Source organism: Scylla paramamosain, chromosome 6 (assembly GCF_035594125.1).
Source record: "Scylla paramamosain isolate STU-SP2022 chromosome 6, ASM3559412v1, whole genome shotgun sequence".
Lineage (NCBI taxonomy): Eukaryota > Metazoa > Arthropoda > Malacostraca > Decapoda > Portunidae > Scylla > Scylla paramamosain.
Window position 1 is genome coordinate 33,961,349 of NC_087156.1, and position 15,648 is coordinate 33,976,996.

At 34.7% G+C, this 15,648-nt stretch overlaps 1 protein-coding gene across 1 annotated transcript; it reads right to left on the reverse strand.

Annotated features, from left to right (window-relative positions):
* Window positions 1–6,191: 6,191 nt before the first annotated feature.
* Window positions 6,192–15,518, reverse strand: LOC135101637 (mitochondrial 2-oxoglutarate/malate carrier protein-like). The gene is made up of 6 exons (XM_064005902.1): window positions 15,376–15,518; window positions 13,432–13,656; window positions 12,377–12,467; window positions 9,137–9,350; window positions 7,976–8,075; window positions 6,192–6,847 (listed from the first exon to the last, which is right to left on the reverse strand). Exons 1-6 carry the CDS (start codon window positions 15,435–15,437, stop codon window positions 6,616–6,618), a joined length of 924 nt encoding a protein of 307 aa, XP_063861972.1. The 5' UTR covers window positions 15,438–15,518; the 3' UTR covers window positions 6,192–6,615.
* Window positions 15,519–15,648: the final 130 nt, after the last annotated feature.

Below are 15,648 nucleotides of genomic sequence, written 5' to 3' on the forward strand. Positions count from 1 at the left end.
AAACTCCCATTCATGTGAGGCATAGTCCATACATGGATGGATAAGGCCCCTGTACAGAGTTAGCAGCTGTTGTGGGGTGAGAAAAATTGACAGAGATAACTCAGAATGCCTAACTTCATAGAAGTTGTTTTAGCTAGAGATGCGATGTAAAGTTTCAGTTTAGATTTTAAGTAAAGGACAGGCTGAGGATGTTCAGTGTAGAAGAGGGGAACAGTTGAGTGTCAATGAAGAAAAGAGGATAGTTGTCTGAAAGGTTGTGTCAAGTTGATAAATGGAGAAATTGAGTTTTTGAGGCATTGAACAATGCTAAGTTTGCTCTACCCTAATCACAAATTTTAGAGAGATCAGAAGTCAGGCATTCTGTGACTTCCCTTTGTGAACTGTTTACTTCTTGAAGGGTTGGATGCCTACAAAAAAAGATGTGGAAAAGTGCACTTTGTTATCAAGCCCCATACAGCCAGAGATGAGAATTTATAGAATTACGAATTAAACCTTTAAAACATCCAATAGTGCAAAAGCAACACTTTAAGCACACTATTGAAACATTATTAGTCAGCAGGGTTCTCAAGACCACATAAAATGAGTAATGATGAGAATAGTAAAGAAAAAAATGCTTTTTCATGTGTTTGAAATTTTTTCTTATTTATTTATTTATTATTATCATTATTTTTTTTTCAGTGGACCAGTTGAGGGCCAGTCTATATTTTCTTGTTTCTAATGTATGAATGCAATAATTTTGGTGTATTTTTTTTTAATGTTGTAAACTAGACTACACATGGTAGAGTTCAGTCATGAAACCCATACAAAATTTTTGTAATTTTATCAATCTATTATAGTTCTATGTCGCATTAAGCAGTCTGTTACCTGACACAAGTTAAACATGTTGGAGTTAAATTAAAAGGTGGGCACAGTTTTGGAGGGCGGTCATGACCAATAATCCTTCCTCCCTCTTAATCTATCTTTTCTCCCTATGGCATACATATCTTGCCTTCTTAACCTTTTAGGTTGGCATCAAGCACACTTTTTTTTTCCTCTGTTAACATAGATAGTCCTATAATTCCAACACTCAGGTTTGCTTTTCTTATATATACATTCTACACCTTGCTTTGCCTTCCTACTCTCTCTCTCTCTCTCTCTCTTTCCCATTTCTATTGCATTACCTTACATTCCATTTCTTGACTTTTCTATCACTCACCAGAGGTAAAATAAATACAACAATAATAATAACAGTAATGATATTAAAAAAAAATAAATGAATAAAAAATAATAATAATAATAATAATTTCTCCAATTTCTCTTCAATTTTTGTTTCAAGTTTCCCATATACAGTAGCATTTTATTTACTTGTTACTTTTTGTAGTTTCTGCTTATCATTTACAGTGGAACCTTGGTTTTCGAACTTAATTTTGTTCCTGGATGCTGTTTGAAATAAAAAATGTTTGAAAACTGAAACTATTTTCCCCATAGGAATCAATGTAAAATAGATTGATCTGTTCTCAGGCACTCATCCACCATGTCTTAGCGGGTAATGACTGACATTCCCACTGCTAAGATGGCTGCTCCACAACATCTCCAGCTTAGAAATTTTTCATCTAGAAAGGATGTTTTGAATGAACTTGGTGACACAGAATTCATCAAAAGATAGTTTAGACTATGCAGGCATTCTCTTTGTCACCAATTATGTGAGGGAAGCCTTACAGAGTGACAGAGAGAGGAGCAACCCACTCACCGCCAAAATGAAGGTGATCATAACACTTAGATATCTTGCTGCTGGGAAAGGCTACTGGGAAAATGCAGTTGTGCAGTAGTGATGCAGTTGTGGGTCATAGAGAGAACCACAGGAAGCTCGAGATTACTCCTGAGTGCCAAACCTTGCTTGTTATCAATAAGGACCTCTAACTTCTTCAATGGGATTACATTTAACTTATTTCAAAAATTGAATTATTGTCTTACCCTCTGTGTCTCTCTTCCAAATATGTAAAAACAGAGGAAACATTTACAGAAACTATAAATTAATAATAAATGGCTTGTAGTATTTGAATTCAAGTAACTTTGTTTGAAAACCGAATTATGGTACAACAACTGAAGCAATTAAGAGTTAAATTTTTGTTTGAAAACCTAATTGTTTGGAAAGGGAGATGTTTAGTAACCGAGTTTCCACTGTACTTCCTTATATATATATATATATATATATATATATATATATATATATATATATATATATATATATATATATATATATATATATATATATATATATATATATATATATATATGAAATTAATTTGATGGTATATGTGTGTATGTTTCTTACAGAACAAGGATGACAAATCTTATCACTGTGTGCAATTTGAATTCCTTTAATAGTATTTTAAATAATTATCATGACTTTAAGGTGACATTTATTATGTACAAATATACAATCAGAGCAAATGAACAAGGAAAAAATTAATTTCAAGTTCTAAACAGAACATCAGACATTTGGTTTTAGACACACTGGATCCTTGGAAGAAGCTTCAATATATTCTAGATATCTCCTCAAACATTTTAAACAGAAATATTAAGTACAGTGGTAATAACCTTCAACTATAAAAATACAGTTTTATCTATAGTATGAATGAGGAATTCCTGTACATCTTTCCTAAAAGTTGAAGCGCAATTAGCAATACTGTTATCACTGATATGAATGTAGCTGTCAAAAGCCTTAGGTGTGACTGGGAAGACTCACATTAATGGTCAGTGTCAATATTTTACTTGTGAAAAATACTATCTCGATGAAATATAAAAAGTATAATATTTACACAGGATAAAATATTGTAGCAGACCAAATTTAATGCAAACATAATATATAGGAACAACAAAATGCAACTCTATTCATCATTGATGAATATAACAAACATAAAAATACATAATCACAATTCATTCAACCATAAATATAATGATAACATTTATGTCAATTAAATACCGACATAAAAAAAACAGGTGTAACATATATTAGTTTTATCATTTTTGTGGTTTTCATTGTTATTCTTGAGGTCCACGTCCTTTGCTCATCACAAGCACCTGCCTTTGTATTCACATTCTTACAATGAGACAAAGTGTGACGTCTTGGCTATCTACCTTTATCAGGTACTTCAATCCGTCATGTTGATTTATATTATTTACAATAAACTTACAAAAAATTTTGCACTGCTTATCTGTGAATAACTGAAATTAAATGACCAAACAAAAACTTCAGCAAATGGATAATTTAATAAATATTTTTCATAGCATGCAGTTTTACACTCAACTTACAGCTTTTTTAATTCACAGCAATAATTGCCAACACAATGATGAGGAGGATTTTGGATGGCCATATTAGCACAAATATTTCACTTCTTAAAACTTTTCCGCAACTGTTTGTGCCTTAGAGATTTGTATAAATATAGAATGATATTCAAGAATTGTTATATTATTTTACCTCAACCGAAACTTACAAAACTAATCTAATTGTACAATAATCAAGCACAAAAATGACAGTAAAATATATGGAATTTACATCCAGAAATGCAACAATGTCACTTTCACAATATGTGATTTCCAACTTTTGCAAGTCTGATCTAGAATGCAGTAGCCTCTTTGCTCAAGAAATATCTAACCATCTTACAAATTTGTGTCTAACTCATCTGTAGAATTGGCAATTTTTATCACTGTCATCAATATTGGCTAAAAGCTTGCAGCACCAGACTTATCAATACTTTATCTGTTTTACTTTTCACTTGGTCTCAGCTATCCATTGTAGGGATATAAGCCTGCTAAATATATACAGACAAACTATGTGCACATTTTGTGCTCATAGTATTGGTTAACACTTGTTCATGGCCTCATACAACTCCTCTGGTTTGTCAAATATAACCACTTAAATGACCTATTGCAATAACTACTGTAACACTGCAGCTTTATTCTTTCATAATAATCTCCCATTAATGAAGGTCAACATACTTATTTCCATGCCAACACAGCAAAAATTCTAAAAAAAATTAGGGAAGAGCCCTTCATTATTTTCCATGACTGACAACTGAAACTGATGTGACTTTGCTATGAGTAATTACCATTTGACTGGAATTTACTTACATCTTTCTTGCATGAGCATCATCATCTCTCAATACTACCCACTCTTGGTTTTGAGACTTAATATATAGCACATAATGCCTCATAAAAAATTAAAATGCACTGAAAATTGCTTACCACATTAATAAATAAAAATCTGTTATCAGTATAGGCATTTTTACTGTCATTTTTATCTATCATATTCATATATATATATATATATATATATATATATATATATATATATATATATATATATATATATATATATATATATATATATATATATATATATATATATATATATATATATCTCAGACAAGTACAGCTGGGAAACATATTAGGTTAACTGTGATCACTAAGTCCAGATAACATGGATTTATATAATGGCTGTGTTAGCAATAAGCAATGTTCACTGTTGCAGCACCAAATTCTGCAATTTTTATACTAGTCATTTCACATACAAAAAGTGCCAAGACAGCTTCAAGATTTTATGGATGTTTTACTATAACATCATAACTGGCTGCCTTCTGTTTTATTTGTGCAATTTTTGATAAATAATTGTGATATATCACAACCAATCATATCTTGAGACATTTCCAATCTCTGGACAGAACAGTGTGCACACTTGTTGCACCCCCAAGAGGAAAGCCAACAATAAAGAACAAAATTATTGGAAATTCTGTTAAATTAATCCATTGCCTTCAGAGAAGTTTTGAGCCTGAGAATGTTCAAAATGATATATGCATGTGGATTTGTGAGGCTTCAGATCTGTTTACAAAATATAGCTAATATCATGCTCAATGATTCAGTAAATAATAAAGTAAATAAACATTTTGTACAAAATATACCTAATGTCACATTCAATCATTCAGTAAATAATAAAGTAAATAAACATTTTGTCTAAGTCAATTTTACTGAAATCAGAAAGGGTGCAGCCTAACCATGAGCAGCTGTTACCAGTCATATTTGCCACAATATGACATAACATGAGTCAAATGGAGCATCGTGATGACAATGTAACTACCTATCAGTCTATACAGATACAGATATTATATTTCTAAAAATCTGTATTCACTTCAACATGTTCCAGATTTCTTCAAAATACTAGGACTCTTGTAATTTACTTCAGTAACTGTACTAAACATCATGAAACTATCATTGTCACTTATCAGTTGTCCTTGTTTAAAGGCCACCTCCAATTATGAAGGAATCATACAACAATGGTTACTCTTTTATCTAACTTTTAGATGAAAATAGTAACCGTACTTTCAAATCACTGACTCCTGTGGTGCAATAATAAAATAAATAAATAAATAAATAAATAAATAAATAAATAAAATAAATGAAAGCCTGCGCTAATATTTTTCAAATATGAAAATCCATTCTTAGTTCTGATAATTAAATGTGATATTTGTAATTTCTTTCTGCAAATAGATAGCAGTGATTCTAAGGAATAATAGAATTTATACTAGATTGTTGTGAACAACTCTGAATACTAAGAATAGATATGCATGACAGTCTAGTAAATCAGAGTAACAAGCATTCTGTGAGGGTATTTTGAATTTTTACATTTTTCATTGTGATTCCTGCAAAGTAAAGTTTAACATTTCAAATCTTAGTTATAAAAAGTAGAACTAAATAATTACCTTCAATGCATGTACCTCGTCAACAAGGAGAAATATAAAAGCAAGCCTTTAATGTGATTAGCTCCTAAGTAGCATTTACCTCAGCAAACATTAATCAATTTGTAAAGCACACTACAAAGTTTTATTAGTTTAAAAATGATCTACTAACAGTCATTCTTTACCATTTTTTGTGCTTTGCATTTAAATTTCACATAGTAATATAACTGATGAAATACATTATCATCCCAGAATATTTGATGAAAACTTGAGAAAACCTTATTTAAAATGCATCTCTGAATAACTGACACTTGAAAAATTCTAAACCAATTCAGGCACAATCTACAGTTTTAGGATGTGGCATTATAAGGAAGATTCTCTATGTTGAGAGAGAGAGAGAGAGAGAGAGAGAGAGAGAGAGAGAGAGAGAGAGAGAGAGAGAGAGAGAGAGAGAGAGAGAGAGAGAGAGAGAGAGAGAGAGAGAGAGAGAGAGAGAGAGAGAGAGAGAGAGAGAGAGAGAGAGAGAGAGAGAGAGAGAGAGAGAGAGATCGCATCTTGTTCATAATTGAGCAAGGAATTCCAGGCATGTAGTATTACTGGCAACGGTCATGGTAGCAGTAGTTGTACAGATAATTTTAATGAACTTTCTTTTTATGTAGTCTAATAAAGCAGTGTTTTCTTCAGCTCTACTCAGAAACAATTCCCATTATCAATCATGAGAATGGCAAAATTAATTGTTTTAATTGTGTCTAAAGCATGTAACCATCCTATGCAGTACTTAAAACCATCTTTAACCTTTCTTTACTGCACTGCTTCTTCACTATTTTGCAAAAAATGGAAATGACCTACATTAACCAATACCACCAATGGGAGATTGTGACTGCCTTTGTATTAGTCTAATCTACAATCCTCCTCCCTTGGCTGAGGAATCCCCAAGCACGTGTTTCTTGTACATTAGATTCATCTGCTCAAGGAAGATAAAGGTAAGGACTGTATGAGGGCCAAGACGCATGTAATAGGGGGTGAATCCCTTCCAGAGGGAGAAGAAACCTTCTTTACGTATTACAGATCCAAGAACATCAAATGCTCCTTTATATTCAGGTTTTCCATCAATCATCTTCATATTCTGAATTCTGTGAGGGAAAAAAACATGGAAAACCAATACGTTAAAAATCATCACCATCAAATTACTTCCTCAATATGGCTAAGTGTCAAACCATCAAATCTTCCAAAATATAAATCAACATATTTCTAATGACAGCTGCCATTATTTACCAGACAGGCACCTATCTTTGCAAAATTACTTAGTTTGAGGCATGAAAAGTAGCTCAACCATATCCAGTTTATCAGTATAACAGCAGTAATAATAATAACAATAGTTTTAAATCACTGCTGTTTTAAGTGATAAAGTTGTAATATAGTTAAATAAAAATGAAAATATGATAGTGTAAGTCAGTTACCTCCATCTTGGGATAAGAGTTATACTTTCCTTTCTTACATATCAATAAATTGTACTGTGTGAGGAAGACATAACAGTAAGCAACTGCACATGCACATGTCAGCCTTTTGTAACATTAAATAGATCTGAAGTTTCCTGGATAAGGTTAATGAAATGGGGATTATTAGGTAGAGACTGTCAGTGTTCCCTATTAAGTCAAGTGTGTGAAGGCTTCACCATCACCAGATAGCAAGAACACACACACACACACACACACACACACACACACACACACACACACACACACACACACACACACACACACACACACACACACTATTAAATAAATAAAGTAATAAATAAATAAATTAATTAATTAATTAATTAAATGAAAAAATATAATTACATAAATAAACAAATAAATAAAAGGAATTAATGAATCAAATAAATAAATAAATAAAATAACTAAACGAAAATTTAAAATAATAAATTAATAAAATGAGTAAATAAATAAACATAAAGTAAGAAAATAAATGACAAACTAAATATGTTAATAAAAAAAATTCATAATAAAGACAATAAATCAGAAGAGTTAAATAAAATAAAAAGTACTATAATGTACAAGGGTGCATCAATAATGCCTTCATGCAATAGCCTACTACTGTTCAGTTTGTAAAGTCTTGACTAATGATTTCAACAGTCTATTTGCTTCAGCGCAAGAGTTAAAGACAAAAATAAAACTAAAGGTAGTTCATTGTTATAATAAATATAATGTATGGCTTGTAACTGAGAAACCATTATTACAGTGAAATAATGATCTCACCTTGTTTTTGCAATATCAACAGGCATGGAAGCAGCAGTTGTAACCAGGCCGGAGATCATGGAAGCACAGAAATGAAGGAAAATATTCTCTCGGAAGTAGCCTGAGGAAGTTAAATGAAAGTAAATTTGAGTATGAGTACAGTTATAGATTAATGAAAAACAATGTCTTAAAAAAAATCTCTGAATGAACAAAATATTTCTCTTACACCAAGGGCTAATTAAGGATTAAGGAGGAAATGAATACTGTATAGGGGCCAACCTGAGAGGCTGCGTAGTTTAGACGTAATTTGATGAAGGTTTTGAAAGAAAAAAATAAATAAATAAAAAAAAAAAAAAAAAAATATTATATATATATATATATATATATATATATATATATATATATATATATATATATATATATATATATATATATATATATATATATACACACACATAGGAAGGACACCAGCCAAGGTAAAAAAAGGGCCCAGAGACGCTGGTCCCTGAATAGGGTCCAAAGCAGTAGTCAAAAATTGAAGGATAAGTATCTTGAAACCTTGCTCTTGAAAGAATTCAAGTCACAAGAAGGTGGAAATACAGAAGCAGAAAAGGGGTTCCAGAGATTACCAGCGAAAGGGATGAATGATTGAGGATACTGGAGGTGGACAGAATAAGTATGAGAGAAAGAAGAAAGCCTTGTGCAATGAAGCTGTGGGAGGAGGGCAGGTATGCAGTTAGCAAGATAAGAAGATAAGAAGAGCAATTAGCATGGAAACAGTGGTAGAAGGTAGCAAGAGATGCAACATTGCGGCAATGAGAAAGAGGCTGAAGATGGTCTGTTAGAGGAGAGGAGTTGATGAGATGAAAAGCTTTTGATTCCACCCTGTCTAGAAGTGCGGTATGAATGGAACCACCCCAGACATGCAAAGCATACTCCATATATGAATGGATAAGGCCCCTTTACAGAGTTAGCAGCTGAAAGGGTGAGAAAAACTGACAGAGACAGTGTACATGAAACAAACAAAATTATGACATTCCTAATTTACTAAATTTAGTAACTAAAAGTTTTTAGGGAATATAAAGATGAGACATAAAGCAGTTTTCCATGTGTTGAGTAGTTTGTATCTCTTTAAAATTTCATTTTAAAATTAAGATTTTTATTAAAAATATAAATTCTCACCAGTTCCCAATAATGCCTGTTTTGCTTGGGAGTATGATGCTAGTTGAGCAGCATTTACCACCATGGCTCTCCCCATAGTTGGTATGGCTCCCCTCCACAGGGTGAACAGACCCTCCTCTCGAGTCATTCTGACGAGTGCATCCAATACATTCTTATAATTGCGACGTTCAGCTGGAGGCAGCCTACCATCTGAAGTCATTCGTATCAATGACACCTGAAAAAAAATTAATCACAGAATAAATCACCACAGCCAGATGTAACTGAAGAGTTACTTTGTGGGAACATACAAGAAAAAATAAAGGCCAATGCATATCATAGAACTAGAATAAATTATCAATGAAGAAACTTTTAACTAGTATTGTCAGCACAAAAACTTTGCTGGTCACCTTTACTTGTTTAAGGTGGAGGATATCATATTTTCCTTTACAATTTTCTTTTATTCTTCATAAAAAAAATATCAGCTATTGGTGCCTACACCATTTCTAGAACAAATATTCAGAAAATGTATGGCCTTGACAATGCCTGCCCTTTTATCCTCAAAAATGACAGGGAATTCTTACTATTTAACATTATATGGTAATGGTACCATTCCCAACATAAAAACATGAGACAGGCAGGCAATCCAAGTACTCTTGTTATAATAAATATTTTTTTTGTGTTGAAATTAATACTCTGTTGTTGCTGGAGTTGGTAAGAAGGAAGTGTAAAGGCTCATTTACCCCATTCAACAAAATACCACTGGGGAAAGATTAGTCTGCACAAACCCAAAAATTTAGATAACTTGGGTCTTACTTATTGAAATTCTCCATCTACACATATATCAAGCTAAACAAAAAACAGATGTCCTTTTAGGCATGCTTCCACTATGGGATAATCCTGTGATAACACTATGGTGTGTGTGTGTGTGTGAGGAAGAAGGGATGAATTATTAGTAGGTGCCACCTGAAAGATAGTTTAACAAGCCTTGCCTTCAGCTTTTCCTCAAGAATTAAGCCCACTTCACATTTGTACCAGGAGAGAATCAATTCCTTTATTTCAGATTGAGAACCTTCAGAATCACCTCATGTTTATGAGAAATGTGAGAATGCTATGCACCTCCAAAGTACAATTCATGCTCCCATTTTATGGTCAAGGGATATAATGTATTTTATAATTAATACAAAGCTGAAGCTGAAAACATTGAAAAATCAAACATATGTATGGACAAATAAAAGTTATAAAATAGTCATTTGGCATGACAGGAAACAGTTCATTTTGACAAAAAAAAAAAACCCTGTGCTTTCCAGTAAAAAAATTGTGCTTTCATGTAACAATTTTGGGAGTGAAATGCCTCTTAATTAAGTTTGAGGACAAAAATCTTAGGGGTTTTAAAACTGGAACAGTATACAACAAAGCACCATTTTCCTAAAAAATTTACTTTTATAATTTAGAGCATTATTTATAAACTGACAAAGGAAAGCTTTGCTGTTATCATATAAAAGTATGAGAGAGAGAGAGAGAGAGAGAGAGAGAGAGAGAGAGAGAGAGAGAGAGAGAGAGAGAGAGAGAGAGAGAGAGAGAGAGAGAGAGAGAGAGAGAGAGAGAATGTTGGTCAAGTTGGTTTATATTTTTTTCCACCATCCATTCTTACTTCACAGTGAATTTTCATGACTTATTAATAAGAGATATTCACGCCTACTTAAGCCCAAAATCACAAATACAGCAAGAGGTATTAGGCTGCTGGCTCTTGAGCTTAAAGCCCCATACACGTTACGACCGCAGATCACATTCTGTTCCAATTCTGTTCTAACTCTGGTCTCAGCATTGCCCAGAGATGTTCAGTTTCACTTCTGTTCTCCCATGACACGACAGAATGAAGACGTGGCATATATCACTGCAGAACTAGAAAAATTGAAGCGACAAAGGAAAACACAGGTTAAAGAATGGCAGCAAGTCATAGTACACATAGACTTGGCATGCAGACATTACCAGCGGAAGCTCCTTACCATGGACTCTGCATTTTTTTTTCAAAAGCAACTTCTGGGGTTATTTATTTATTTATTTTTCTAATACAGTCTCGTTTTGGCTGTTGCATCCTTTTCCTGTAATGTCTCTCATAAAATATCATTTGCTACCTTTCTTTTACTTTGTCACTACACTCTTTACTTTTCATTTTCTGTAGACAAGGTTGTTCTTTATGAAGTTCAATGAAATTGGGCCAGAACTCTTTATCAGCAGACGTCACCATCATCATCATGCTATGAATGTTGCTTCAGAACTGAAGCAGATCGTACGACAATGCCATAAACGTTCAGACTTCTGGCCACCTGAATTGAAATGGAAGCCAGAAACCTGGTGGTGGCAGGTTCTGATCCAGCTGCTGACTCTGCCCACTTTTGGTTGTACAATCACCCACACATGGTGAGATTTGCTTACGATTCCGGCAGCCGGATCCAGTGGTCATAACATATATGGGATCCTTTAGGAGTCAGTGTGAGATTGACAAAATCAAGTGCAAATTGAGAAAATGCTTAGTTAATAAGATAAGAAGTAAGAGACTAACCATACACAAGAACACAAGAATTAGTAGTTCAGGTTTCATTGTTCTTGGTATTTTAGTACAGTGAAATCCCTCTCATCTGGCATTCGAGTATCCGGCAACTTCAAGTATCCGGCACATTTTTCCACGAGCCTTAAAATCAATAAAAAATCAATGTGTACTCATAAAATCGATTAAAATTCCCGCGCGAGGCATACTTTGTCCCCTCGCCACCAGAGCGCACTGCTTCGCGCCACCAGCGGCCCACTGCACTGTGTTTACTCAGTGACTCAGTCCCGCGTGTGCACTGTTTATCGCCTGACGCCTTCATCATGCCTAAAGTTGTAGAAAAGAGGAAGCGTGTTGTGCTTACACTTAAGCAGCTGATCAGATCAGCTGCTGATTAAGATCTGCTGATCTTTGTCATGGTAAGATGTGTGAGTGTAGGGTGGTGATTGTGGACATAATTTCACTTCTATGCAAGTATCCGGCAATATTCAAGTATCCGGCATGTCGGCGGTCCCATTGATGCCGGATAAGAGGGATTTTATTGTATACTGATTACAAACACGCTTGTATGTGTGTGCTTTGTCTTAACTACTCCCTCCGTGGGATGTCAGCCTGGTACATAAATATCTAATTTAATCTACCATGATGTACTTTTGTGTGGGTTCCTTGCTCACACTGTTCTAAGCTACAACTCATAAATCAACTGGACTAACCTCCGCAGGGGTGCCTACAAAAGAGCCCACCACACCTGCTGCCATGCCAAGGCAAGCCTTCATCAGGAAGTTTGGTGGCTCACCATTGGGCCTACAAGGAAAATAAAAGCTTAGGGAATTACATGACATTAGTTATAATGATAGGCATAATGCAGTCATTTTCTATCACTTTGGTTAAACTGAGAAGTAAGGATACAGAACTTACTAATACTTTAGAGAAAAAATTGAGCATGTCTTGCAATAAACAACATGGCAATGATTGATATTTAACATAATCTTTGGACAGAACTCAAAGAAGATGGAAGTGTTTGAACAACACTTTTCTCTGTAAAAGGGAAAGTGTAACATATCTCTATCCTTCAACAAACTGTTGGTGATAAAAACTGTCCTCTTTATGACACCAGTGTAAAGTCTGAAGCTCCCATGATCTATTAAAAATCTCTGTCCTTTGGAAGTCATGACAGAACTTTCCTAAACCTGTGTCACTGAATCTGCTAACTCTTTGCAGAGAGAGAGAGAGAGAGAGAGAGAGAGAGAGAGAGAGAGAGAGAGAGAGAGAGAGAGAGAGAGAGAGAGAGAGAGAGAGAGAGAGAGAGAGAGAGAGAGAGAGAGAGAGAGAGAGAGAGAGAGAGAGAGAAAAGACTAAGTTAATAGTAAAATTCAGAGCTTTCAATGACTCTTCTCTTATATCTTGACACTTATGTTTCAATGAATTCAGACTAATCTGTGTTTAACACTGGCAAGGATTTATTGAAAAGACAAAGAAATCACTCAGATGTTAGCAGACAATGTTTTAAGAAAATAATAAGTATTAAGGGTAGCCCCTTCTAAAAAGCCACTAAAATAGTTATAATGTGTGCCTAAGGATAAATCAGCAACAGTATTCATTATGGCAACAGGAAAGTTTCATCACACATGCCATACCTTTATCTTATATGGTGATATGCATTTGATAAACTTTAGTGAAATGAGCTGTGGAATGTACCTTTACATATTAAAATATATACAATGACTTTTCCTATTTCTCTGTTACTATTATAATATAGGATTCTTACCCTGAGGCTTTCTCAAACAGCCAGGTGTAAATACCAAGACGGGTGGTGGTGTAGGTGGCCTGGCGCAGAAGCCCAGCAGACAGACCAGAGTAAAGTGCTGTCATGCCTTCATTCTGCACTATATGTCTGATTACATGAAAGCTTGTCTTGTGCTCCCTGCTTGTGGCAACTTGCATCCTATTCTTGACAAGGTCCAGTGGCTGTACAAAGCAAGTAGCCCCCATCCTATGCAAAAGAAAGTAAGAATTATATAGAATGACAAACACACACACACACACACACACACACGTAGTGTAGTGGTTAGCACGCTCAGCTCAGGACCAAGAAGGCCCAGGTTTGAATCCCGGGCATGGTGAGGCAAATGGGCGAGCCTCTTAATGTGTAGCCCCTGTTCACCCAGCAGCAAGTAGGTACAGGATGTAATCCAAGGGGTTGTGACCTCGCTGTCCCGGTGTGTGGCATGTAATTGGTCTCAGTCCTACCCAAAGATCGGTCACTATGAGCTCTGAGCTCTTTCTGTAGGGGAACAGCTGGCTGAGTGACCAGCAGATGATCGTTGGTGAATCACACACACACACACACACACACACACACACACACACACACACACACACACACACACACACACACACACACACAGTTGTAAAAAGTAGGTAGTCAATGGAAAAAAGGATTTAATACTTGTAACATAAAGAAATAATAATAATGGATAAATTATTACTTGAAGCTTAGTTCTAGGGCACTCTGTATTAAAACTTACAGCTCTTTTTTACACATACCTTTGTTATTTTTTTTAAGTTTCCATTTTATATGTTCATTAACTAAACTTTCTCAACTTACACACCATGTCCTGTTACCTAACAATCTTCTGGCAGCAAATACTTAAGGATATTTCCCAATAAAACATAACATTATGTACAACCTCCTCTAGTCAACAGGGCCATGAGCCACCAAGAATGTGGACTACCAGAATATTACTGCAGTACCACCTTGTCCCATGGAGGGCAGCAAGTGGAAACAAAATGTACAAAAATCAGCATTGTAAGAATACTTTGAACCCATTATCATAGAACATACTTTTACACAACAACCACAATTCCATTGTGATAGTTCCAAGCCAATCCATATACATTTTAGTAAAAGGGGATTTGTATGTACATCTGAGATTTCAGCACAGTCAACTTTATGAAACTCAACTCTATGTAATACAAGGTGCCATGAGACTTGACATACAGAAGTTACCACAACCTTAGGGTTCCAGAGGACAAACCCCTCAGATTTGCATTAGGTTATGACTGTTAGATCTAGTTGAAATAATACCATTATGTGACAAAGACTGTCATTTCTTATATAGTTGGTAAAATGTAGACAGAATCAAGTATGACCTAACATTTACTTAGAGTTAAGTTGTATTTGTTTCCTCCAATCTAAAACCCCTAGTTTCCCTATAGATCCCCAAGTGTTGGGAAGAAGGAAGGATTTTCTGTAAACAAAAATTACATATGTTTTTCTTCATATTTGATCCTAAATATATGTATGCTATTGGAATAATCCAGTTTGCATCATGCCAAGTCCTACATAATATCTAGACAGACGTATTCCTTAGGAATCTATATGAGTAAACAAGTATATCAAACATTTATGTCGTTCAATATTTGTTTATTGATCAGTCCCCCCAAATCTATGATGCACCAATTTCCTTCCCTGATATATACACCCTATATTCATGTGTCTTACACTACATGTGATATTATATTAATTTGAGTGCTGTGGTTCCTAGTAGCACAAATCAGTGTCTGCACATCACCGCAGACAAGAATACCCAACACCGCCGGGGGCAGGTGTATCCGTCCTAGTGACAACCAACTAATTTAATCTCCTTACATAATTAATTATATTCTGACTTAAACTGATGCATTGCTTCCTTCTGAACTATGCACTCACCCCGCCAATCCACCGAACAGAAATTTAATTCCATTTGGGATTGTTTTCTCCTGGCCAGCCATTGTGAACACGACTTCACCTCCGGAACCGTCTTCACTTATGATTGCGCGCTATTTACGGGACTCGAGAAGGCAGGTAGCTACTGAGGACAAAAGTTTCCAATAATAGTCTTTTTTTCGAAATTATGAAGACTGTTTAGCCTGTGAATATACATTTCGTCACACAGAGCAATCCTTGTTAATAATTTACTTCAGTGAATTTTTCCCATATGAG

Coding starts and splice junctions, on each gene's coding strand:
- LOC135101637 (XM_064005902.1), bottom strand. CDS start 15,437: ATGGCTGGCCAGGAGAAAACAATCCCAAATGGAATTAAATTTCTGTTC. Junction 9,351..12,376: donor TTGTAGGCACCCCTGCGGAG/GTTAGTCCAGTT, acceptor ATTTTTTTTCAG/GTGTCATTGATACGAATGAC. Junction 8,076..9,136: donor ACAGGCATTATTGGGAACTG/GTGAGAATTTAT, acceptor TAACTTCCTCAG/GCTACTTCCGAGAGAATATT.